Source organism: Saccostrea cucullata, unplaced genomic scaffold (genome assembly GCF_032062105.1).
Source record: "Saccostrea cucullata isolate Sc308-1 unplaced genomic scaffold, CSIRO_AGI_Scuc_v1 ctg7188, whole genome shotgun sequence".
NCBI classification, from domain to species: Eukaryota; Metazoa; Mollusca; class Bivalvia; order Ostreida; family Ostreidae; genus Saccostrea; species Saccostrea cuccullata.
This window is the reverse complement of record NW_026941486.1, coordinates 46,465-72,972: the sequence shown is the minus strand read 5'-3', so window position 1 is coordinate 72,972 and position 26,508 is coordinate 46,465. Positions and strand designations below refer to the sequence as shown.

The following is a 26,508-nucleotide window of genomic DNA, read 5'->3' as shown; positions in this document are numbered from 1 at the left end:
AATTATTTATGAAATCTTGTGTATATTTTAAACATAAAAGGTGCCCTCTTGTACATGCCCCGTCTAACTCCGCCACTGCAATTTATTATTTTTCACATTCATTGAAAAAAAAAATGATGCTCAATGTTTGTAAATTTACAAAACAATGCCTTGCCGCAAACGTAAATCTGGACTGTGTACAAAATGAGGAACGCTTTCCTCTCTTGTCTACCGAGATGTTTTAATGGTTAACGCCACAGTCGGGTCAAATATAGGTAGACTCGGAGGATAATGTAGTCAATACTGAAATGTGTGAAATCTGGGGAATTAGTTTTTATTTTATCGTTTGTTAAGTATGCTGACCTATTGTTAACCCCATTTAATTATGAAATGAATTACTTATGTATTACTTAAGTTGAAATCTCGGGGACACTGGCTGGTTCAATATTACTAAGAAGTAAAAAGATTTTGATTTATTTTTAAATACAGTACGTAGTACGTACATGTACATCACGGATGGTTGATTAAAAAAATAATGCAATCCATCTGTGTGCATATGAAAAATGACTGGCCATTCAATGCATACTTCCCAGATTAAGCTGCATTGAATAACAATTTAAATCCATTTTAGTTATCCCTATGTTTCCGACTTGTATTTTAATATCTGGATTCGTAAACTTTGTAATACAAGGGCTTTAAACTTTCTCCCTTCAACAGATGTAATGCAGAATATGTAAATATTTTTTCACTGAATTTAATTAAGTCCTTTGTTACGACTTCTTAACGAATTCCGACAGAGATTTGTTGTTAGGAGTTGAATGTTGCAGCAAAGGTTATGTAGTTACAGTCAAAGGGTCGTTGGTGTAGAGAGAAAAAAGATTCTCATGCATTTCAGTTCACTGTGAATGAGATATTGTTTACATGTGAATTACATGTATGAAAAAAATGCCAGTGCGCATTGTAATGATGCATGCCTGAATTTATGTAAGGTTGCGTGAGAATTCGTCTGTATAAAATTTTTCGTAACATTAATTTAAAAGTTTTTAATTTAAAGCTGTTGTGTATCAATATTATGTGATGGGGTTTCTGACATTGTCTCCGTGTATTTACATTTTCGAATCTGACCCCTATATCCCCAAACATCTTTCTTACATGCATAATCAATATTTTCTTTCAAATTGAACTAAGAAAACATAAGTTTAAGAAAAAAAAATGTTAATAAGACAGAAAATTTGGGGTAGGGTTAGAATCAAAAGTGTTCTGCTACATGCATAGGATACTTTTTTTAAATTGATATTTGATACATCACCCGTAAAAGTTTACACTGACATAAAAAGACATAAACAAGGTCAATGTTGTTTTCTTATGAATTTTATTTGCTCTAACTTAATCTTATCTTGTTTTTATAATGATGTCAAGCTGGTTTTAATGAAATTTATACCTCTAAATATGTATTGCGCTCCGGCTCGGGACAAATTAAAATAATGATTAAGTAGCTTTATATAGCTTTATTGCCGAGTTATAAACTGCTTTGAATTCATGACAAGCTGTTTAATTTAATGCAACAGATAAAACTCGATAAAGTATCAGCTGTCGGTGAGATTTTAAATTTTTTGTACAAGGTGCGTTGAAATTTAAAAAAGTTCATTGTTAATTAGAAGCGGATCCTTTGATAGTTAACCTTTGACTCCCCGCCCCCGGCGATTATTTAGCGACATTTTCCCACCTTGTGTAGAGCGTTACGTGCAATTCGGAGTTTTTGGGAGTTACAGAAGTTCATAATGTAGACCTATATCACATCAAATTTTCTGTTATATCGACTGCCAAGGTAAAGACTCCTGTGTATACATTATATTTCCCGAATGTTGACATGGGCTTATGTGTACAATCTTTACCTGTGAAAAGGAAATCTAGACTTTTAAGATTTCGTCTCAGAAATTAAACATTCACCAGTCGGTGTTTAATGGAGTGTGTGTGGTAAAGCTTAGAAAACTGTGATCTTAGAGGGCTTCCGCCCGATACCGACCTCAGACAAGCCGGACTAAGGTCGCGGGGGTATTAAGTCTGGATATCTAACATGGAGGGGTTTAACTTCAGTATTACGTAAGGTCTGTATGATTCTATGTGTAGATCTATATATGTACAATCTGTCGGCCCTCAGCGTGGATCGATAGACTCTAGACTCTGACGAAGAAATCATTCAGTCGTAGGAGTTCCTCATTCCATGGATGTTTATGAATGTTTTCTGTGTTTTAGATTTTTCTCAATGAAGAAGTGGGTATGATTTGAAGAGAATTTTGCCCTTGGGAGTGACGTTACGTGGACATGCCTCCTGTCAGGCTGTATGACGTCAGTGTGGGGGGTCAGCGCGTGAAGGACCTAGGGTTACAGTCTGAATATGACAGGACAGTTGAAGTGTCCAGTGCCCCCGATACGTTTGCTTGTGGACACATCCTGTGTCATAAATGTATCCGGAACCACCTGGTCCCACGGCGGGGCTCCGTCTGGGAATGTCCGGTCTGTAACGAAGTGTCGGATTCCTTCAACTTAACGGAGTCCACCGGAAGCGGAACAGAGGACGACGATTCACAGCATATCAAACTGATGTCCAACTACGACCAAATGGTGGAAAAGTTTAATGGGATTGACTATTCGTTGAGGAGGCTGAAAGACGAGAAAGTGGAGGCGAAATCCGTGGGGCTGTCGTACACCACCTGCCCCTGTAGTATGTGCGGGGAGAACCACGGCACCCTCTCTGTGACCCAGGAGTACAACCAACTCCGGGTCCAACACGTGCGTCCAACCTCAATCGACCATTACTTCTACCGGCTTTCCACCGGAAGTATCGTGACATCATTTTACAGTGTCGTGAATTCCTCTTGTGTCTGTGTCCCGTGCACCTACAAAGAAATTCACGCGCGTCCTCAAGATTTTCCCGCCATTACTAACAATAACCTAAAGGGGTCGCCGGAAAGCGCCTTAGCGGAGGTAGGAAAGGTGGTCACTAGTAACAATGCCCCTATAGAATCTCTACAGGGGAAGAGTGTGATTGAGATTGACCACAATATCAGTGTGAAGGAGCGGGCGGACTTGTTCACGTTCAGCTCCACAGCCGCCATGATTAAAAGGCTGGTGAGGCGAGAGGAGCAGAATTTAGTGAGGATAGCTCAGAAGCAAGTACAAGATACGGGTAGACTGTACCACATCAAGGAAAGTAACACTGTAGAATATAATGTGGGGGAGACGGTGGTATAGTGAAGATGTGGGTAGTATAACGAAACGACTTGACTAGGTCAGAGCCATTTATAAAATTTTGATGTAGATTGTACCACATTAAGGATTGTAACACTGTGGAATATTGCTTGGGAGAGACCGTGGAATAGAAAGGTGTGGATAGTGTAACAAAACGACCTGACTAGATCATAGTCACAGATAAAATACAAATAAATACGTGTAACTTTATTTATTAAAGACAGGAGAGCAAGACTTTTGAGTGATTATCTGAAAATATAACTACACTGTTGTATAATCCTTTAATTTTCAGATTTATGGATTATTTATATAAAATGACACAACATTAAACACAACTACGTGCATGTATAAATGTTGAATGTTACTTTAATTCTTTCTGAAGATACCTTAAAGCCGATTATTTATACAAGATTATTGGGATTATATGACATGGGTGTACGAGTGATTATCTCGGATGATATTCAAAGCGAATTGTGATATATATTGTGTGATTTTGTGAATGTTTGTGTCTATCGCCATTTAAAATTAGTTCACCCTGTGCACAACATGCTGTCCTTGGCCCTAGGACTTCATTCTGGGGTAATATTGTTGATGCGCAATTATACGGAACAATAAGACTTGAAGAGACACCTTGTGTCTAATGGTGGTTATGTAATTTATGCAGAAGTTACTCCGGCGATGTAACGCTTATTGGTGCTGCGTTATTTCACACTTGCACAATCCTATATTTGAGACATTTTTGTTCCTTTTTTTCACGTGAAGAATAGTATATTTATTGCATGTATTTACTGTGTTTTTCATTTAAAAGGAGCAAAAGAAGTTTTTGCTGCTAGCAAGTTTTTTTTTTTTTTTTTTATAAATGTCTCGGATTTTTATTGCTCATTTTATCTGAATTTTTCGTATCTAAAGCATACCACATTTACTACAGTTAGATATGTCTCGAAATGATCTCCAGAAGCTAGTTAACTCTGTATCCCTTGTTCATTTGTTGTTAAATTAATTTTTTTAGTTATTTCTGTGAAATATTTTCTATGAATTCAAAAATATTATCACACCCTCGCGTAAGATGCGTGTGCTTGTCGGCAAAGCCACTAGGGTGGACTATTGGTTAATGAAGATAAAGCCGCTTTACGATTTACAGACCTTTATTTCTCGTCGGGTCGGACAATATCAGGGACAAGCGCGTCCCGATTCCAACTCTCCGAATGTTAACAAAAAATTGTATTTATAGACAAGTTTGATAATTGACAAGTTTGAGTAACGTGACATAAGTTAATTCGATTTACAAGTAGAGTTAAAGATTATGATTTTAAATAAACAATAATTAAGTCACACAAAGCACAGTCCATCTGGTCATATCACTCATGGAATTAAGATAATTAAATATTTCTAAATAGATAAACTTGACAGATTGGAGTAATTATGACAACTTATTAAATTAAATAACAGATATAGAATTTTGAATTGAAAATGTCCAAAGTAATTGTCAAAATGTTGGATGGTTCATTTTCATCTGTGACAATATCCCCTTGCCCCAGTAAAACACGGCCTCGTGTTTTGAATAGGTACATGTACACTAGAGGTTTGTTCACTTGAATAAATTTGATGTCCGAAATGAATATTTTGCCGATTTTGTCCGTAATTTGGAATTTTGATGGAACGATTATAAAGCTCGTTTTCTAGTTCACGAATTCGTTGTAAATACAATTCCTGGTTGTTCAAGAGTTGAATGTTTTCGGTTTTCAGGGTCAGAATGGTGTTGTCCCTTTCTTGAAGTCTTGCTTTGTTTTCTCTCCATTCTTCTTGGACGTTAGCACTTATTGAATCTACTAGCTGTTTGTGAGATGACTTTTCAAGCCGTAGAGTTTCAATATATAGCTAAGCGCGCTTGGTCAACTTCTTGTTGCAACTTTGAAATGATGAGTTTATCTTCGGCGGTATTGCAGATAGATGAGTGAGATTCAGATGGCTGTCTCGTTGAAAGTATATTAAAATTTTCTTCCAAATTAATAATCACATTTACTGCGTCGGAATACATTATTTCCATTTCTTTCACTTTGAAACGTAACTGTTGAATTTCTGTTTTAAGTCCATGATGGATGTTAAGGGTTTCCTGGAACGCGGTATTTCTCAAATTGTAGAACGGCAATTCGCGGAGGTGAGATTTGGTTTCAATGTATTTTTCTAAACGAACTTTGTCTCTTGACTTTCGTCTACCGGAACGTTGCTCTTGGATTGGTGCACTAGTATTTGCCATCATGATCATCCTCATAGGGGAAGAGAGGACAGTTCTGCACATTCTAGCATAGTGACCATGACGCTTACATCTGTAACACTTCTCCATTTGAGCACGGCAACTGGGTCCATGGACCATTCCGCATCGGACACAAACTGGAAATTGACACTGAAAGGAGTAATCCACAGGTCTCCGTTGTGGTCCAAGGCTGCGATTCATAGCGGCGTGTACGAAATTAAAGATGCTTTTTTTTCTGAATTAGGGGAATTCTCGTAGAAGGTATTTTTGTAAAGTTTCCTCTAATGACAATACAGATAAAGAGCTTCCCGAATTCGAATCAAGGACAGAGGCTAGACTTGAAAATGTTACTATAAATGAAAATGAAATTGTCGATATTATCGAAATTTTAGATCCTAAAAAAGCCTCCGGGCCCGACAACTTCAGTCATATTTTAATAAAAGAAATAAGGAAAGAAATTGCTGTCCCATTAGAAGTAATATTTAATAAATCCTTGAGAACTGGGAAATTTCCATGTATTTGGAAACATGCAAGTGTAGTTCCTGTGTTCAAAAAAGGCGAAAAATCAAACCCATCCAATTACAGACCAATTTCCTTGTTAAGTTGTATTGGAAAGGTTTTTGAAAGAGTAATGTTTAAATACATTTATAATCATTTAGTATCACACAAACTATTATATAACCTACAAGCTGGATTTATGCGTAACCATTCAACGGTGACCCAATTAATAGAAATTTATCACAATATCTGTATTGCTCTAGACAATAAAGAAGTCACGTGTTTTGCTTTTTGTGATATAAGTAAAGCATTTGACACGGTTTGGTTGAAAGGTTTAAAATACAAATTAGAAAAATATGGGTTTGTTGGAGAAGTTCTTGCATGGTTAAAAGATTATCTTACAAGTCGATCACAACAGGTTAAAATAAAATCATCAAGTTCTTCTGTTGGAAGAACCAAAGCAGGAGTTCCCCAGGGTTCTGTTCTGGGGCCTTTACTTTTTCTAATTTATATTAATGATCTGCCATGTGGACTCCACGGTCTCTCTAGACTATTTGCTGATGATACATCTGTGTCAAATACTTCTAAAAATATACAGGACTTAGAAATATTTACTAATTATGATTTAGAAAAAATTAATGAATGGTCAAAAAACTGGCTTGTAAAATTTAATCCTAGTAAGACCAAAATATTAATGTTTGGTTGTAAAGAAAATGAGGTATCTAATTTACATTTTAAGTTTGACAATCAAGAGATAATTCCATCTTCCACTCACTGTCATCTTGGACTTACGTTCTCAAATTCTGGTAAATGGACAAATCACATCGATAATATTATTAAAAAGACCTCAAAAGAAATTGCAGTTCTCCGTAAATTGAAATTATCATTGAATCGAGACTTTTTAACTAAGATGTATATTACATTTATTAGGCCACTTTTTGAATATGCATCAGAAGTATGGGATAATATTTCCGCAACTGACTGTGACAGACTGGAGAAATTACAATTAGAAGCTGCGCGAATTGTCACTGGCCTACCTATTTATGCTCCTCGCAATTCTCTTTATTATGAAACAGGGTGGGAAACACTAGCCTATAGACGGGAAAAGAGAAAGTTATGCTTAATGTATAAAATAAAACATGGTATCGCACCAGAATATTTATTAAATCTATTACCTCCTGATGTCTCACAAACTACCCATTATGATTTACGCAATTTCAACAATATTTCTATTCCTCAATGTAAAACAAACTTATTACAAAATTCATTCTTTCCATCTACAATATCACTATGGAATGCTTTGCCTATAGAGATTAGAAACATCGATACTGTGAATGCTTTCAAAAAAAGACTCTTTAAAAGTGAACCTCCCCCAAAATATTTTTCTTATGGTGATAAAAAAACAAACTCAATTTTAACAAGATTAAGACACAATGTAAGTATTCTTAAGTCTGATTTATTTAAAGTTAAACTTTCAGATAACACTCGGTGTTCATGTGGATATATATATGAAAATACTGAACACTTCTTCTTGTACTGTAAAAATTATGCCGAAATTAGAACGGAATTATTCCACACTATACAGAATAACAATGGAGCAATAGACCTTGACATTATCTTATTTGGTGACCCAGAATTGGGTCAACAAAATAATATCAATATTGTTAAAGCTGTGCATAAATATATTAAAAAATCAAAAAGATTTTATGAATAACCAGCGTAACCATTTTGTATCCTTTATAATCCCCCCTTTATTTCTTCTTCCATGCACTCCCATTCCCTTCCTTTCTTATCTCTCTGCACCACTTTTCTTCTTCTTCCTCTTTTTTATATTATTGTATTTTTTTTTTGTTTGCTTGTACATCACGTGTATATATTCTTGTTATTTTTGTTTGTGTTGGAGAGGACAATCTAAGTTGGAATAACTTGTGTCCAATCCCATTGATTGTGTTCAATAAAATATGTTTAAATCAGGTAGGGGAATCAATGGTAGAACTCGCTTGGCTGTGAGAGGGGGTCGTACCCGGTTATCTGCACCACTTATCACACCCTCGCGTAAGATGCATGGGCTTGTCAGTAAAGCCACTAGGGTGGATTATTTAGTAAATGAAGATAAAGCCGCTTTACGATTTACAGACCTTTATTTCTCGTCGGGTCGGACAATATCAGGGACAAGCGCGTCCCGATTCCAACTCTCCGAATGTTAACAAAAAAATTGTATTAATAGACAAGTTTGATAATTGACAAGTTTGAGTAACGTGACATAAGTTAATTCGATTTACAAGTAGAGTTAAAGATTATGATTTTAAATAAACAATAATTAAGTCACACAAAGCACAGTCCATCTGGTCATATCACTCATGGCTAATTAAGATAATTAAATATTTCTAAATAGATAAACTTGACAGATTGGAGTAATTATGACAACTTATTAAATTAAATAACAGATATAGAATTTTGAATTGAAAATGTCCAAAGTAATTGTCAAAATGTTGGATGGTTCATTTTCATCTGTGACAATATTATTAGATGTATACAACATTTTTCATTCTGAATAAAGTTATATGTTGATTTATTTAGTAAAAATTATCGATTTTTTGTTTTTTTGTTTCATGATTTATAGTTTTAATGTGTATTTACTTAATTAATACAAAGTACGTGTAGTTTTAATTGTGTTCATGATTTTTAAATTATTACTTTTTTCTTGCATTTTAATTGAAGAAGTGTAGCGTGATCGAATCAATCGTGCATTAAACATGTTGAAATATAATAATTATAAACACATGAACATCATATAAAAGAAATTCTCAGATCCGCGCCTTGATATTGACGTAGCATGCTTTGTTTTACCTTTATTTAAGCTGAATCATTCCTTACTGTTTTATTATTCTGTGACAGAACCGGATTTTTTATTCAGATGTCAATGTATGAATGGATAATGTTACTCCTTGTTTTCACAAAGAACCAATAATAAATCTTACGATTGAATAGTGTTCATTTTTATAGTGCATGTGATGAAAAAATCTTGAAATGAGTTAAATAGTCAAAATGTGTAACACATCGACTGGTGGGTTGTTTGATACGCCTCCCCCCACGCACATCCTACAATATTTTCTTGCATGAATAATTAAATTTGTGTTCAGTCGCACATGATCAATTTGTAGATATTCATCATTTTATTTTTCTGATATTTGAGTTAAAATTGCGCTGATTCAGGTTATAATTCTCGTATTCATCATGTTCATATGCAGCTAATTTATCGTCACATTTGCATCAATTGATCAAATCTTTGAAAACATGAAGTTGCGTTTCGATTCTCTCTCTCTCTCTCTCTCTCTCGTGATTATAAATATTTTGCACTATATTTTTAAAATAAATCGGGGTTAATTAAGGTTAAGAATGTTGTATAACTCGCAGCACGTTGGAGGAAATAAATCCACGTATGTCGGGTGGTTAATCTGCGTACAGTAAGCCTTGGAGTTTGTTGTGCTGGATTATGATATTTGTAGGTTCATCAAGAATTAGGTCCGGCCGGATTCTCTGTTATATCACACAGTGTGTAGTACTACCACAAAAACGCATGCATAATAAATCTTAAATGTGTTTTACGTGTGGTTATGAAAAATAATATGCAGAGAAAGGCTTGCAGACAGCAGCCATGCAGGGTGTGAAGGGGGGGGGGGCTCCCGTGAACTTTTCAGATTTCTTTATTTATAATCTTAAATCAGAATGTCCTAAAATTATAAAACTGCATGGAAGCATGTACATGTACTGATTTATTCTTACCGAATAATCTCAATAAACGGTTTTCAGTTTTAACTTCTAATATGCGACTATCCGTAATTGTAAATTCTGGACATCGAGAATGGACTTTGAGCAATTACCCAACATCTTTATTTCTCCCCTGATACTGGGGTTACAGTATTACCTGTAAACTTTATCACCTTAACAATATAATCACTCTTTCCTATACTACATAAATCACTGAGATTTATTTGGTAGGGGTGTAAATATGTTTTGTGAAAAGAAAATAATATAAAGTCAGTATTGCATGTTATATATTTGGTTAGAGTGTCAATATTAGCAGATTAGGAGTGGGGGTATAGTATGGAATCCGGATAGGGCCACGCACTTCACTATCACACCATCGAGCATCAACTTAAAGGTCGATGGCGCGATAATGCGATGGCGCGATAACGATGAAACGGTGGTGCGATAACGATGAAGCGATGATGCGATAGCGCGATGACGATGATGCTATGGCGCGATAATGCGATGGCGATGGTGCGATAGCACGATTGAGCGATAGTGAATATCGCTTCATCGTCATCGTACTATCGCACCATCGTCATCGCATCATCGTGTCATCACTATCGCACCATCGCGTCATCGTACCATCGCGTCATCGCATTATCGCACCATCGTCATCGCATTGTCGCGCCATAGCATCATCGTCATCGCGCTATCGCACCATCACTTCATCGCTATCGCACCATCGCCTCATCGTCATCGCATTATCTCTTCATCGCACTATCGACCTAAACCTCGATGGTGCGATGATGCGATGGTGAAGTGCGTGGCCCTATCCGGATTCCATAGTATAGCGTTAGGTGCCCGTGAAATACCCAGGAAAAATGTCGCGATCAGGTTACTATTTGTGTTCTGACAAGAATAACAAGCTGTATAGAATTTGATGTAGACATCAGTAAATTAAAGGACGACGTCTGTATATTTTCTCTTTCCTTTCATCTTTACGACATGAATTCAATGTCTAGCACATTATGTGTCATAAACTCTTCGCTTCACGTCCCACCAGTTTAAATATAAAGGTTTTTTTTTAGTCCCTTATAAAGCTAGTTCTGGAGAGTATATTTTTAGAAATAAATTGATTTTATATTAAAACCTATTTGTATATTCTTTTTATTCATTTTGGCGGTTGTGTTCTGGAAAGATGTTTATGAATTAATCTTACTTTATAAAACTGAGCGTCACGTCGGAGACCCAGTGATGGAGGTCTATAGTACGTTCCTGTAGATCTCCATCACTAGGTTTCCGACGTGACGCTCGGATTGAACTCCGAATTACATGGACTATATATATCCTCCCTAGAATCATTGTCAGCTGACAGTGCACTTTCAGTGAAAGTTTCATAGAAAATGCTATGACAAACTGTTTAGAACATTGTCCTTTAAACAATTATATATATTAATTTATCTACACAAGCATGCTTTTAAATCTCCTCAAATCATCGGGGTGCTTGGTTTCAAGATTAGATTTTTTTTTTTTTAATTTGAAATGCTAAATTTAAATTAAATTTTTTTTTTATCCAGACACAAATAGAAAACATCATGCATACACAGGCCTAATGAAAGGGAAGCAAATCGTTTTAGAGATTTTTTTTAAAAGGTCGGGCTCGAGATTCTATAAAATTTTTAATTTACCGGAAGAAAACAAGGTTTCCAAGGCAAACAATTTATTGCAATCATGTCGGGTAAAGAAGTTCAAAGACTAGAAATTTATGGACTGTTGAACGACGTCAACTTCCAGAGAGCTAGATTTTGTGCAGAGGTAGTTTATCATTAGAATGGCTATTTCAAAAATTTTTTTAGCAGAACGTTCCTTTGTAAATGTTAATTAACTGTTCGTGTCTCGTCGCTTTGCACATGGCTGACATGCAGCCGAGAGAGAGATACGTTATTAACTTTTAATCATTTAGGCCCATTGCAAGTAAGTAACTAAGTCCAACGAATTTATTATCTGTTTGTTAATAATATTATTTTCTTACATTTTTCTCAAGGATCTGCTGATAAAGAAAAGTCCTAAAATTTTCCAAGATGCAGTCATACAGGGAATGCTGGAATTTGAGTGGGATCTTTTCATTGATGCCAAGAAAAAAGTGAGTCTCAGAGTATTAGATTAAGAGTATTTTGAATTGTTTATTGATATTATGTTTATTTTAAAGTACTTTTTTAAAAAAGGCAACAAATCCTTGTCTCTCATTTTTATTTCCCCCGGCCCCCCTCTATTATCATATTTATTTAAGCAATTTGTGAAATCCATCTGTTTTAAAGAAAAGTTATCCAAGTAGGATATTCCATCCATTGAATAGATATAATAATTTTGTCATGACATTAGAAAGCACATGATGTGACATGCTCACATTAAATACCGTATAAGTAGAATTTTTAGCAAGGATTTAATTTTGGCATTATTAGCGAGGGTGCTGAGATTGCTCAAATTAAATATCGCTAAAAATAAACTGTGTTTAATTTGTAATAGCTTTTTAGTAAACAATTTAAAATCGCAAAAAATATTTCTCGCTAAAAATAAATTGCCATATTTTAAGGACAAATCGCTAAAATTGCATCTCACTAATATTTCCACTTATACGGTATCACGGTATCTCTGCATGTCATCTACTGAATGTTCATTTTCTTATTAATACCTGTATTTTAAGGCATTACGCGGTGAGACCTGGACGTTTGAGGAGAAGGCGATCTGTTTCAGTAACGGTATGCTCATAGGAGGTGGGGGGCCCGACGATTTCGTCATCTGGGCCGAGGACAACTTTAATTTTGAAGAGTTCCGCCCCCTTCCTCTTTATGAAACTCTGATGGAAGAAGCTTATCTCACACATCTCAGCTCTAAAAACGTAAGACAATATCTCACACATCTCAGCTCTAAAAACGTAAGACAATATCTCACACATCTCAGCTCTAAAAACGTAAGACAATATCTCACACATCTCAGCTCAAAAAACGTAAGACAATATCTCACACATCTCAGCTCAAAAAACGTAAGACAATATCTCACACATCTCAGCTCTAAAAACGTAAGACAATATCTCACACATCTCAGCTCTAAAAACGTAAGACAATATCTCACACATCTCAGCTCAAAAAACGTTAGACAATATCTCACACATCTCAGCTCAAAAAACGTAAGACAATATCTCAACATAAACTCAAAAAATACAAATATCAGCTTTCATGCACATTTTAACTATGAGTACATTGTATACAGTTCTGAAAATGTAATCATAGCCATTTTTTCACAGTAATATTGTCACAGTGGTGATAAAAATATTTATAGTGTTTGCTTTGCTATCTCATATATAAAAAAAAAAATCAAGGTGCTTTCAGCCTTAAAAATTATTTAAAGCCCTTATTTCATCACAAGTAATGTTGGCATTTAAATGATCATAATTTTCAAATAATAATTTTGTGTTTTCAGCATGATTATGTTTACCTAGATGTTTCTATTGGAGAAGAACCAGCCGGGAGATTAGTTATTGAGGTACAGTAAGAAAAAAAAAAGCCGGGGAAAAGTACCCATGGAATGGTTGTCGTGGTTAATATAAATCAAATTAAACAAAACTTGAATTTTACATTGAATAAATCATATTTATATTTTCTAAATAATTTTACGAAATAGAAATTTCAAACAAAATACAAATCAGAAAGTAGGACTAAAATAATTTATGATAAGCAGCCTTTGTTGGACCAGAACAGTTTTTAGCTCACCTGAGCCAAAGGCTCAAGTGAGCTTTTCTGATCACAATTTGTCCGTTGTCTGTCGTCTTCGTTGTCGTTGTCGGCGTTGTCGTCGTTGTCGTCGTCGTTGTTGTCGTTGTTGTAAACTTTTCACATTTTCATCTTCTTCTCAAGAACCGCCGGGCCAATTTCAACCAAATTTGCCACAAAGTATCCTTGGGTGAAGGGGATTCAGGTTTGTTCAAATGAAGGGCCTCACCCTCATTCAAGGGGAGATAATTGGGAATTAATGAAAATTTGGTGGTATGTTTTAAAAATCTTCTTTTCAAGAACCACTGAGCCAGGAAAGTTGAAACTTATGGGGAAACATCCTCAGGTAGTGTAGATTCAAGTTTGTTCAAATCATGACCCCCGGGGGTAGGGCGGGTCCACAATGGCCGACCAAAGTTTTACATAGAAATATATAGGAAAATTCTTTAAAAATCTTCTTCTCAAGAACCACTGTGCCAGGAAAGATGAAACTTATGGGGAAACATCCTCAGGTAGTGTAGATTCAAGTTTGTTCAAATCATGACCCCCTGGGGTAGGGCGGGGCCATAATGGCCGACCAAATTTGTACATAGAATTATATAGGAAAACTCTTTAAAAATCTTCTTTTCAAGAATAACAAAGCCATGATTGATCATATTTATATGGAAGCATCTTTAGGTAGTGTAGATTCAAGTTTGTTCAAATCATGACCCCGGGGGGTAGGGCGGGACCACAATGGCCGACCAAAGTTTAACATAGAAATGTATAGGAAAATTCTTTAAAAATCTTCTTCTCAAGAATAACAAAGCCATAATTGATCATATTTATATGGCAGCATCCTCAGGTAGTGTAGATTCAAGTTTGTTCAAATCATGACCCCCGGGGGTAGGGCGGGACCACAATGGCCGACCAAAGTTTTACATCATAGAAATATATAGGAAAATTCTTTAAAAATCTTCTTCTCAAGAATAACAAAGCCATAATTGATCATATTTGTATGGAAGCATCCTCAGGTAGTGTAGATTCAAGTTTGTTCAAATCGTGACCCTTGGTGGTAGGGCGGGGCTACAATGGCCAATCAAAGTTTTAAATAGGCATATATAGGAAAATTCTTTTAAAAAAATCATCTTACGAAGAATAGCAAAGCCAAAATTGGTCAGTGGACTACTTTCGGATTTAAAGTATTTAATTATAAACCAATTTCTACTTTTTCTTAGCCACAGTGCTCAGGTGAGCGATGTGGCCCATGGGCCTCTTGTTTTCCCTTGAAATCTACATGCATAAGGATGTTTGTAAACAGTGACCTTCTTGACAGCTTATTCATGTTATTTGTAGTTATTCTCCGACATTGTTCCACGGACGTGTGAGAATTTTAAGGCCTTGTGTACAGGAGAGAAAGGAAAATCAGAGTCTGACTACACACTACATTATCTCAACACATTGTTCCACAGAATTGTGAGGAAGGGCTGGATCCAAGGGGGTGGTAAGTCATAAAGACTACACATTACTTTATATGAACACTGTTCCACAGAATCGTCAGAAAGGGTGGATCCAAGGGGGTGGTAAGTCTTATAGACTACACACTATATTATCTCGATCAACACACTGTTCCACAGAATTGTGAGGAAGGGCTGGACCAAGGGGGTGGTAAGTCATGTAGACTACACACTACATTATATCAACACACTGTTCCACAGAATCGTCAGAAAGGGTGGATCCAAGGGGGTGGTAAGTCTTATAGACAACACACTACATTATCTCAACACACTGTTCCACAGAATTGTCAGAAAGGGGTGGAACCAAGGGGGTGGTATTAAGTCATAAAGTCAGAATATGGCTTCAAGGCCATCATTAAATATATTTTGGTTTGATGTACTACGACCCACATTTTTGAAGGTGTGTAAAGGTAGGTAGGTAAGTAGCTTTTTTTTTTTGCTATACAGTACTATTGGACAAAATAATATCTGTTATAAAAATCCGAACTAGAAATGTAATATTTATTGCTACAAAAATTTCAGTCAAAAAGCATCGTAGAGAAATTATACATGTACTATGGAAACTACAAAAAAATTATAGTGCTGAAAAAAGGGCCCTTGATTGGTAAATAAACATATATATACAATGGTGAAAAGGAGTGAATGCGAAACGGCATGGTGTTTGTGTCAGAAGAAATACCAAGTTTTGCTATCTTAATTTACATGCCTTATATGATTGTGTTAGTTTACAGTAAGGCTTTCAAATTCCAGGAATTTTAGCTTATATTTTTAGCTCACCTCAACGAAGTTGGGGGAGCTTATGTAATACCCTCGGCGTCGGCATCGGTGTCGGCGTCGGCGTCCCAGGTTAAGGTTAAGTTTTTTGGAGCAGTTAATTTTCTTTTTAAGTACTTTTATGTCCTATATTGATTAGACATGCATGGAAGATGGTTCTACTGTGTTTCATTTCAGTTACCATTCAAAGTTTCAGATGCTGCAGTTTCAGCAAAGGAATGACAAGGTTAATGTTTTTGGAGCAGGTTAACATTTTTGGTGCAGTTTTTGGTGTAGATTTCATTTCCAAGTTACTATAAGCCCTATGTTGACCAAACTTGCATGGATGATACATCTAAGGATGCATACTACCGGGCTCGCTTCGGATGCTGAATCTGACCTACATTTTCCGGTTGAGTGAACAGGTTAAAGTTTTTGGTGCAGGTTTCATTTCCAAGTAACTATAAGTCCTATGTTGACCAAACTTGCATGGATGATACATCTAAGGATGGATACTACCAGGCTTGCTTCGGATGCTGAATCTGACCTACATTTTCCGGTTGAGTGAACAGGTTAAAGTTTTTGGTGCAGGTTTCATTTGCAAGTAACTTTAAGCCCTATATTGACCAAACTTGCATGCATGATACATCTAAGGATGAATATTACCGGGCTTGCTTCGAATGATGTATCTGACCTACATTTTTCAGTTGAATGAACAGGTTAAAGTTTTTGGTGCAGGTTTCATTTGCATGTAACTTTAAGCCCTATGTTGACCAAACTTGCATGGATGATACATCTAAGGATGCACACTACTGGGCTTGCTTCGGATGCTGAATCTGACCTACATTTTCTGGTTGAGTGAACAGGTTAAAGTTTTTGGTGCAGGTTTCATTTCCAAGTAACTATGAGTTCTTTAATGACCAATCTTGCATAGATGATACATCTAAGGATGCATACTACCAGGCTTGCTTCAGATGCTGAATCTGACCTACTTTTTGTGGATGACTGAAAATGTTAGTTTTTAATACATGTTTCATTTCCAATTAACTATGAGCCCCATAATGAGCAAACTTGCATGGACGATACATCTTAGGATGCACACTAATGGACTTGCTTCGGATGCTGAATTTGACATACATTTTTCAGATAATAGACCAGGTAAAAGTTATGGTTGCAGGTCTATTACCAAAAACCTATAAGGCTCATATAACATAGTATAAACCAAACTTGCACAAATGTTGCATCAAGAGATGAAAACTCTCAAATTTGCTTCAGATGCTGGATTATGATTACATTTTCATTAAGAAGAACTAGTTTAAATTTTTTATGTAGGTCTTTTTCAAAGTATCAGATCAGAATTGCTTAAATATTTTCTTTTTTGGAATGTACACTTTTTTGTTGGTTAATTGTGTGACTTTGCCTTACTTAAAGACAACATTCGTTGAGGTGAGCTCTGTAATCTCTGATTACCTATGTTTAATATTCAATGTGAGAGACAAAAAGTTTGACATATAATGGTAGCCATACAAAGTATATTTAATTTAGAAGTTTTGGACCAGGTAGTTTATTGGTAGCTGGTACCATTTAAATCCAAACTGGTGTACAGAAATAACGTTTTTTCATTTTTCAGACATTTACCACGGACGGGGAAATGGCGGGGAGTCTATATTTGGATACGTCTTTGAAGGTACGTACATGTACATACGGCTTTCCCGTTTACTTCAATATACATTTATATGATATAGGCACACTGCTCAACACGTTATCGGCTACTCGGTTGTTATCGGATACTCGGTTCAAAAAAAGCATTGTTTAGAAAATGTGGGTAATTTTAAATTTCATATTTCAACGTTAAATTTGTATTTCAGCAAACAAACTTTGTAATTTATGACAGATAATTGATTATACTTACAGCAGCAGAAAGCACAAAGCAAATCACTCTCTTTTAAAAGATCAACAGCTCTTTCAAATGATATTTTACAAAAATTTCAGACTGTGTCGTCACATTTTAACTTTTGTAGAATTCAAAATAAGTTTATTCTCTCATACAAACTTATCTATTTATTCTATGGACAATCAGATACCTTAATATCCGCAAACTGAGAATAAAAATCCAGATTAAGGGTTAGCAAACAGTCTTTTAAAATGTCTCGTTAGTTGAAAACATGTTATCGTCAACTCGGTTGATGTTGCCGGATACTTCGGTTTTTGACGGGTGTACGTTATCGGAAACTCAGGTCAAAAATTTACCTTTAGCTTCATAAATAGATTGGAAAATTCCAATATAATCTGCCAATCCTTGAAAATAGCTTACGTAAAAGTTTGTTTTGATATAAATGTATAAAAATAAGATAAATAATTATAAATTTATAATAGAACTACTCATCAGTTCAACCATTTTATTTGTTTTCCATTCAAATAACCCCTTGGAGACCATTTCAGGCAGTTTCAAACGTAAATATATCACGTTTAATTAATCATAACAATTTTGCTTTAGTCTTCCGATATAATTTACAGGTATTACGTTATTTTAAAAAAAAAAAAATAAAGTTCAATTTCCCCCATGATCCCCGGGGAACTTTTTTTTTTGTTTGGTCCAGTAATGTCAATCGTATTTTCACGTCACAGTTACACATATATAGCAGGTATGGCTTAAGAGGGGATGCCCTGTATATGAAACAAGTGCCTGTGGTTGTGACATCAGGACTTAAGTTGCACCGCAGAAGAACGTTACCCATTATTATAAGCTTAAAATAGAATCACCCAGTTTATAGAACTTTTCTAATACTTGATCATGTAATCTTGTGTCAATAAGACAGCTCTCAACATTAAAGAAAAATAATAATTCTTAATTCTTTTTTTATACAGTGTAATTTGGATATGTAGTATAGATAAAAGAGACTATCCTTTAACAAAAAGCATGGTCCAGAAAAAAATACTTTAAAAAATATATAAATAAAGTTAAGGGCGCCGACTGGAATTTTATTGTGTTAGAAACACTTTGATAAAAAAAAATACTAGTACATAACTTTTCCAACCGTTAAAAATACCTATTTAGGAGGAGGGGCTCATTGATTCAGTTCACTTCCTCGTATGTTTAACTTTTTCTACAAACAGGTATTTGCTGTTTTCAATTACAAAAGGGGGGGGGGGGGCAGAGATTTTTTTATTTAGTATAAACATCCAATAGCAATGCAAAATTCATGTCAGCACCCCCCCCCCCCATCCATCCGAGCATTAGCGCTATCTACACATTGAATTTGAGCACACTGCAGGATGGGACTGTTCATCAGGGGGTTCTTATTCCTTCTTGGTACGTTAAACAACCTCCGATGTTTTAGAGATCCGTATTTACGATTTTGCAATTTTTTTTAAAGTCAAAATTTTGAATTTTCGTCATATATTTTGGTCTAACTACCTATTTAGAAATTCATCTAACCACCCTTGAGTTTAAATTATTTTGCATGTATATACCAAACTGATAAATGTATTCGCGTTCGAAAGGTTGTGAGTTTGAAACTTAGCGGCGACTGACCCAAGTAGATAAAAATGGGAAGCAACTGTTCCTTCGCCATGTGTGAAGCAACTTGAATGTATGTGTAACTTTTTTAACGCCCTCCTGAGAATTTTCAAGTCATATGGAGAGGCCATCACTTGCTGGCGGAGAGCTTCAAAATTTGTCATATACTCAGCACTTAGGGCCATTGATCAGTGAGGGATCTTTTTTTGTGCTAGCACCTACTGCGACGTCCCATTGTGGGATACGAACCCTCGACGTAAGGATCGACTCCTTACTTGGCGACTCTAGAGCAGACACTCTAAACACTGCACCACCAGGCGACCTCGCTACCTTGAAATGAAATTTAAAACGTATCATATTTTCAAACATGTCAAGATCATGCAGATTTCAGTGAGAAATGCCAAAAAAGACCCATTTTTAAAAAGAACGTATTCTTAAAAGAAGCAAATTATAGCCCAAAATTGGATTTTCCTGTCAGCCACTTTATATATTTTGATTTCTTACGGATTTCAGTCGTTTCTTTGCGTTTTTCCCTAATTTATGACAACCTTTGTTTCCGATAACCAAAACCGAGTTATCCGATAACAAAGTGCATTATTCAACCGTATTTCCGATAACATACTGAGAATTAAACTCGGGCACTTTTTGCTCTTTAATTACATATTCGTAAGATTCTTAGGAAGTCTTCTAGTGGACAACCATTAAGGCAAGGTAAACATAAGAATTTAAAAAAAAAAGGTATTTACAGCAATGCCATTCGGAGAAAAACTTGCAATTATTATAAATTTGACTTTTAAAGTCTTCCATAGGCTAACAAATCCTATACTAGTACGTATCGAGGCTTTATTTTGTATCGGTATTCATTTCTGTTTACAAAAAGCACAATGAATATTCTCTGTTTCTATTTTAACAGAGTTTTTTAAAAATAATTTACTAACCTGTCAAAATTGTTATTAACCGAGTGTCCGATAACAACCGAGTAGCCGATAACGCGTTGAGCAGTGTGATATATTCCCAACAGTTATTATGTTCCCCAAACGAAGTTGGGGAACATATTGTTTTTACTCTGTTTCTTATTATTATTATTATTTTTTTTCTTCTTCCTGGGAAAATTTTGTCCACGAGTGATCTTGTAAACTACACATCCGACTTAGGTGAAACCTTTTTAGGGTTAGTAGGCATGTTATGTAGAGTTGCCAAACAAAGGTCATTTTGCGTGCACGTGCTTGCAAGAGCGCACACGTGCATTAGGTGAAATTACCAATATAATGGATATTGCCGTAACTTTTCTATTTTTTGATAAAATTTTTTGAAACTCATAATGTAAGGATACATTAGTAGTATAGACAAGATAGCATGGTCAAAATAGCAAGATTTCACGCGCATGCACGTGCGCTTTGCTCTGATTGGCTGAAACTAAAGTATCAATAACTTTCTTGTTTCTTGTCATAATCCTTTGAAATTTTGAACATAGTCCTACATTATAATGATCTACCGCATGATATATAAGAATTTTCATGAAAGCATGCGAATGTGCGTGTGCTGCAAGCTGATTGGCTGAAACTTTAAATGGCTATATCTCCTTTGTTTTTTGACGAAATTCTTTGAAATTTAAAATATAGTCATGCATTGGGATATCCTACAAAATGATATAGAAAAAATATCATGAAATCACGCGCATGCACGTGTGCTGCAATTTGATTGGCTGAAACTTTAAATTGCTATTTCTCCTTTGTTTTTTTTAAGAAATTCTTTGAAATTTAAAATATATTCATGCAGTAGGATATCCTACAAAATGATATTAAAAAAATCATGAAATTACGCGCATGCACGTGTGCTGCAATCTGATTGGCTGAAACTTTAAATGGCTATAACTCCCTTGTTTTTCAACCAAACAGGATGGGATTTAGAACATAGATAGATGTAAGGGACTCCTACAAGAAGGTATGATTATCATGCACGTGCACGCACGTGCGTGCATTTGAAACGAGTATATCTAAAACTACTCTTGAAAGACAAGATGATATGGTCATAACGCACATGCATTCACACGCTTTGGTGAAATGCTAAAAATTGAATATAATTGGTATCCTTCTGGAAAAACGTTGTTAAAGTCAAAAATGCACAGAGTTTGTGTTATTTAATGACGCTTACAGGGAATATGGCACCGAAAGGGAGTTGGGGAGCGTTTGGGGAACATCTGTAACGGTTCCCGTTACAATTAGCACTAGTTTTAAAGTTTTGATTAAAATCTAGTAAAAAGTTTTTCTTCGATGTTTCACTAAAAGTTCTGAATGACCTACTTCAGTGTGGTGTCATAGTCCTCTAAAGCAATTTGGATGTTGACGGAAATAAAATTGCGGTGTTACAGCGTACAAGTCTCCTCAGCTGCAATTGCTAATTTGTTCTGATTTCAAAGGTCCTTCTGTTTTCTCTTTCCTTTTAATCTCGCCGTTTCACCACTTTAAAATCAATACGTAATTGACTTTTGTACGAGACATTTTTAAATACAGTTTACATGTATATGACAAGATATACAACAAGTCTCCACCCTATGATGCCATTTCCATTTCTCATGTACAATTAACATTTATCTTAATCATCTCCCCTCCAATAAACAATGTATATTTTCTAAATGTTCAAAGTTAAGCGCATTGACAAAGCATTGTTTTTAAAACTTGTGGGAAGGGGGGGTGGCGTTTCAACTTCCTTAAGAAAAACTTCTTCAATTTGGTCTCATAGTCCTCTAAAGCAATTTGGATGTTAGAAGTGATAAATGTCGGGGAAGATACTAGTGCCCGAATTTATATACTTATGTTCTCATACTCAATACATCATTTATGTGCGACCACCGATACATATAAATTCACCTCATAGTATCATATTTAAAGCAATATGAGCTGTATCTTCGAAAATTTTATTTTGCTGGTAAAATGTGCTTTTATGATTAATTTGTATGTAATTTAAATCCTTGTGACCAATAAGCCCCCCCAAAAAGTTTTAAAATGTTTCAAAAGAAATATTTCTGTACAACCGAATATACTGTTTTATATAAGAAATCATTATTGTACAGGACGACAATAATTCAATTTTGCTTCAATCAAAGCTAATAAAGAAATTTTCCATCACTAATATGAACAACAGAAGTTTATAAATTATTTTTATTTTTCTGTCATTTAATTAGTTAATCACAAATTTGCAATTTACAATTTCCGATGTCAAACATGCAGCTCATATTGCTTTAAATCACAAGCATTTGTTTTTCGGTTTTGTGCGTAAATTTTTCAGTGCTAGAATGTTTCTTTTATTTAAATCATGCTAATATATTACAGAATTTAAAAATCTTAGATCCAGAATTGTTGAGAAATGACTTATGATACTACATGTAACAAGCCAATAGAAGTTGAATTCATTAAAAGTTATAGGGCTGGGGGAAAAGTTAAATTACGTATATTTCGAAAAAAAACGTCCTCAATAAGTTAAAAATTGATCACTTTTTTTAAAAGTATTACAATTGCATGTGAATAACGCAGAATAAAATTGATGTTTTTAATTAACTGCACTAATAATTTTATTCCGTATTCGTTTTTTTTTTCTGGATTGACAATTTTATTTTTACAAATAAACACGATAAAAGCTTTCAATAATATAATGTGACTCTTTCTTTAATTTACCGTTGTCAGGCTTGTAGAAATTGAAAATTAACCCTAGCCGTTTTATTTCCAGATGAGAATTTCGCCGTGCCCCACTCCAGACGTGGTATGGTAGGAATGGCCAACAAAGGGCGCCACACGAATGGCTCCCAGTTCTACATCACACTAGAACCCACTCAGTGGATGGACACCAAATATGTAGCTTTTGGGTAAGTCAATATTAGTATTCAACCAGAATAGTAATTATGTATTTGTCTTTACCCCACATCCTACGTATACCTTTCACTTTAGCAAAAAGTTGAAAACAATTAAATATTAATAGATTTGAAAATTGCAATGTTTAGTTATTATATAATATATATGCAAGTTATATATGTTATATTAAAGAAAAAATTACTTTCATGGTTTTACATCGGTAGGAAGCATTTTGTTTGAGGCACATTTGACTTATTTGCGTACAGTCATTAACCTTTGAACTCTATGTGACATATTTGTTATATAAAATTTAGGCACTTGTGACAAACATGTATATTTGCGATCACTGTTATATATATTTTTGTTATTAATTTTAATTTTGTGACCTTTTTGACATTTTTTCTACATAACTATACTGTGGCACATGTAACGTATTTTTGTACATCAACTTTTGAGGCATATTTAACGAATTTTTTCATTATTAATTTTTAGGCAAGTAATTGAGGGCACACAAACTCTTAAGAAAATGGAGGAACAAGAGACAATGAATGAACGGCCAAGGAAAGACATCAAGATCACTGACTGTGGGGTCCTTAAATTCCAGTTCTAATGAGGGGCCAAAGGGGGGACGCTGTTGTTAACATCTGACAGTATAGAGACATACAGGGGCAGACAATCCGTGCCTGTATCCTTCTGTGATATACCGTTTTCGTTGTGTATTATCACTTATTTGTACATACATGTATCATTATACAATTTTTCATCAATTAAATCATGATAAAAAAATTATTGTGTTTAGTATTGAATCCGGATAGGGCCATGCAATTCACCATGGCATCATCGCACCATCGAGTCTAATGTCGATGGTGCGATAATGCGATGACGATGGTGCGATGGCATGATGGAGCGATAGCGATGACACGATGGTACGATGACGATGAAGCGGTATTCATTGTCGTGCCATTGCGCCATTGCATCGTCGTGCCATCACATCTCATCGTCATTATTTTCAGTGAAATGATAAATATGCGGAGATAACGTATAGTATTCGAGCTCAAAAGTCCATCTAACATTACAATATAGGAGCGGAGCTAACACAGACCTCCAAAACATCAGAGATGGGATCAGGTGCCATGATGGAGTGAGCATCCCCTGCCTACCGTTCACTATGTTGTTCAGTGTTATGACGATGCGTGTTTCTTGACGTAATATATAATCAAACGATGTAATTCCATTTTGATGATGATAATTTTAGTTGGAAAAATATTTTTATCCAACGAGTTGTGTGTTTTATCCCCTTACGAAGGCTGGGGGACAGCTCCTTGGGTAAAAATCTTATCCAGTCACACACCATGGAACTTCAAGATCCTATATGTTTACCTTATTTTACTTACATCACTCTCACGTAAACCCATTGTGATGTCACAACTAAGAGATATCAAAAAATATCCCATGAGTGATTTCCACGGGATAAAAATGTGATCATGGGATAAATAAATTATACACAATTTTCTTGAAATACAATTTTAAGTATATGATTTTGTATTTTCGCCAAAGTCCAATTTGCAGCAACTTACATTTCTGACTATTACAAGAGAAATTTCTTCATATTATCGAACTGAAAAGAGATGCGGTACATGTACATGATGTAGCTGGCCCCAAAAGAAAAGGTTTATAAATATCAAAAATGAAAAATTTATTCCAACATGCATGTAATAACAACATCCATACAATGTAGCATGAAAAACTGATCAAAGTAAAAAGTAAAACCGAAGAGGAAAAACAATACATTTACAATCAGCTGTTCAAATATAAGGATGTGAAACAATGTTTTGATTACTTAATGAACGATTCGTAATGCGGGTTCTTGAAAATAACAGTGATTCTTAAAAAAACACCTAAAGACGTAAAACTTGTATTCAAACTGCATTGGTTAAGGAAGCTGCATAGGATTCTAATTTTGCTCAAAGCAATGGGTATTAATTCTAAAACGAATCTAAAATGGATGCATATAGCTATTTGTATCAACATACTTTATATAATAGTTATTGAATTGAAAAATGCTTCTTTTTAATAACTAGTATGACCAGCTTATATTCATACACACACGCAGAAGGCCAGGTAGGTGCTGCCTCTCCCCCCCCTCTCTCTCTCCAGGTAGGTGCTGCCTCTCCCCCCTCTCTCTCTCTCCAGGTAGGTGCTGCCTCTCCCCCCTCTCTCTCTCTCCAGGTAGGTGCTGCCTCTCCCCCCCCCCTCTCTCTCTCTCTCTCATACACATATCAGCAAGCTGATTTTTTCATGCACATGCTATATATTAACATAACACAATCTTGTATCAATCAGGCATGGTTTTGTATTGAATATTGCTACCCAGCTCATCACTTTGTTTCTTTCTTCTGTAACAATATATCCCGACTACAGCGATGATTACTATCACGATACCGACAGCTATTCCGCCGACAAAGGACCCCGCGCTGAATTTACTATTACTCGACGAGGGGGTCGGCTTCTGAGTAGGATGTGACGTCATAGTTGAGTGCGAAGGCGTCGTCATATTGGATGGTTCAGTTGTTGTCAGGTTCGAGGGTACAGTTGTTATGTTGTGTGGCGGTTCAGTCGTCATGTTATGTGGCGGTTCTGTTGTCATGTTGCGTGGCGGTTCTGTTGTCATGTTGTGTGGCGGTTCTGTTGTCATGTTGTGTGGCGGTTCTGTTGTCATGTTGCGTGGCGGTTCAGTTGTCATGTTGTGTGATGGTTCTGTTGTCATGTTGTGTGGCGGTTGTGATGTAATGTTCAGGGTCGTTGCTTCAGTTGTCATGTGGGTTGTCGAATTAGTTGTCATATGGGTTGTTGCTTCAGTTGTCATGTTGGTTGTTGCTTCAGTTGTCATATGGGTCGTCTGTTCAGTTGTCCCATTTTGAGGGACCATTTGTGTTGTTGTGTTGTGATTTTTAGTTGTCAAGTTGTGAGTCGTTGGTTGCGTTGTTACATCAGAAGAAACTGTTGTTGACACCGTGGTCACATTTGTAGCCTCTACAAAAAAAGAATTTTTTTAATTAATAATTAAATACCCCCCCCCCCAAAAAAAACCCATTAGAGCACATTAGTAATTTATAAATATATATAAACTCAAAGAACGTTCTTAAATTCCCAATACAGCGGTATGACATGCGAGGGTTATTCAATGAGTTTTCGCCATAACTGGCTAGTTTCCATTTTTCCCAGTCACCATATGATACTTCTATTCACGAATGATCGAATGACCATGCATCTATATAACTCGATCTCAGTTATTGATATAGTTCAAAGACACCAATACTGAATACTGTAAATCAATTTTTATTCGCGAGAACTTTATTTTCGCGTAATTACGCAAAACAATGTG

The 26,508-nt window shown here is 35.6% G+C and overlaps 2 protein-coding genes across 2 annotated transcripts; one reads left to right on the top strand and one right to left on the bottom strand.

The window, feature by feature from the left end:
* The first annotated feature begins 1,342 nt into the window (after window positions 1–1,342).
* LOC134257913 (uncharacterized) lies at window positions 1,343–23,858 on the top strand. Its single transcript, XM_062740487.1, has 9 exons — window positions 1,343–2,087; window positions 2,236–3,135; window positions 11,781–11,879; window positions 12,441–12,635; window positions 13,217–13,279; window positions 14,842–14,989; window positions 17,386–17,442; window positions 23,002–23,137; window positions 23,616–23,858. Exons 2-9 carry the CDS (start codon window positions 2,305–2,307, stop codon window positions 23,731–23,733), a joined length of 1,647 nt encoding a protein of 548 aa, XP_062596471.1. The 5' UTR covers window positions 1,343–2,087; window positions 2,236–2,304; the 3' UTR covers window positions 23,734–23,858.
* A 1,524-nt stretch (window positions 23,859–25,382) lies between these two features.
* On the bottom strand, window positions 25,383–26,160 carry LOC134257911 (porimin-like). The gene has a single exon (XM_062740486.1). It carries the CDS (start codon window positions 26,050–26,052, stop codon window positions 25,459–25,461), a length of 594 nt encoding a protein of 197 aa, XP_062596470.1. The 5' UTR covers window positions 26,053–26,160; the 3' UTR covers window positions 25,383–25,458.
* Window positions 26,161–26,508: the final 348 nt, after the last annotated feature.

Excerpts from the sequence above, each read along its gene's own strand:
- LOC134257913 (XM_062740487.1), top strand. The coding sequence starts at position 2,305 with ATGCCTCCTGTCAGGCTGTATGACGTCAGTGTGGGGGGTCAGCGCGTG. Across the intron at positions 3,136-11,780 it reads GGCGAGAGGAGCAGAATTTA|GATCTGCTGATAAAGAAAAG; the intron begins GTGAGGATAGCT and ends ATTTTTCTCAAG. Across the intron at positions 23,138-23,615 it reads ACCAAATATGTAGCTTTTGG|GCAAGTAATTGAGGGCACAC; the intron begins GTAAGTCAATAT and ends ATTAATTTTTAG.
- LOC134257911 (XM_062740486.1), bottom strand. The coding sequence starts at position 26,052 with ATGGTCCCTCAAAATGGGACAACTGAACAGACGACCCATATGACAACT.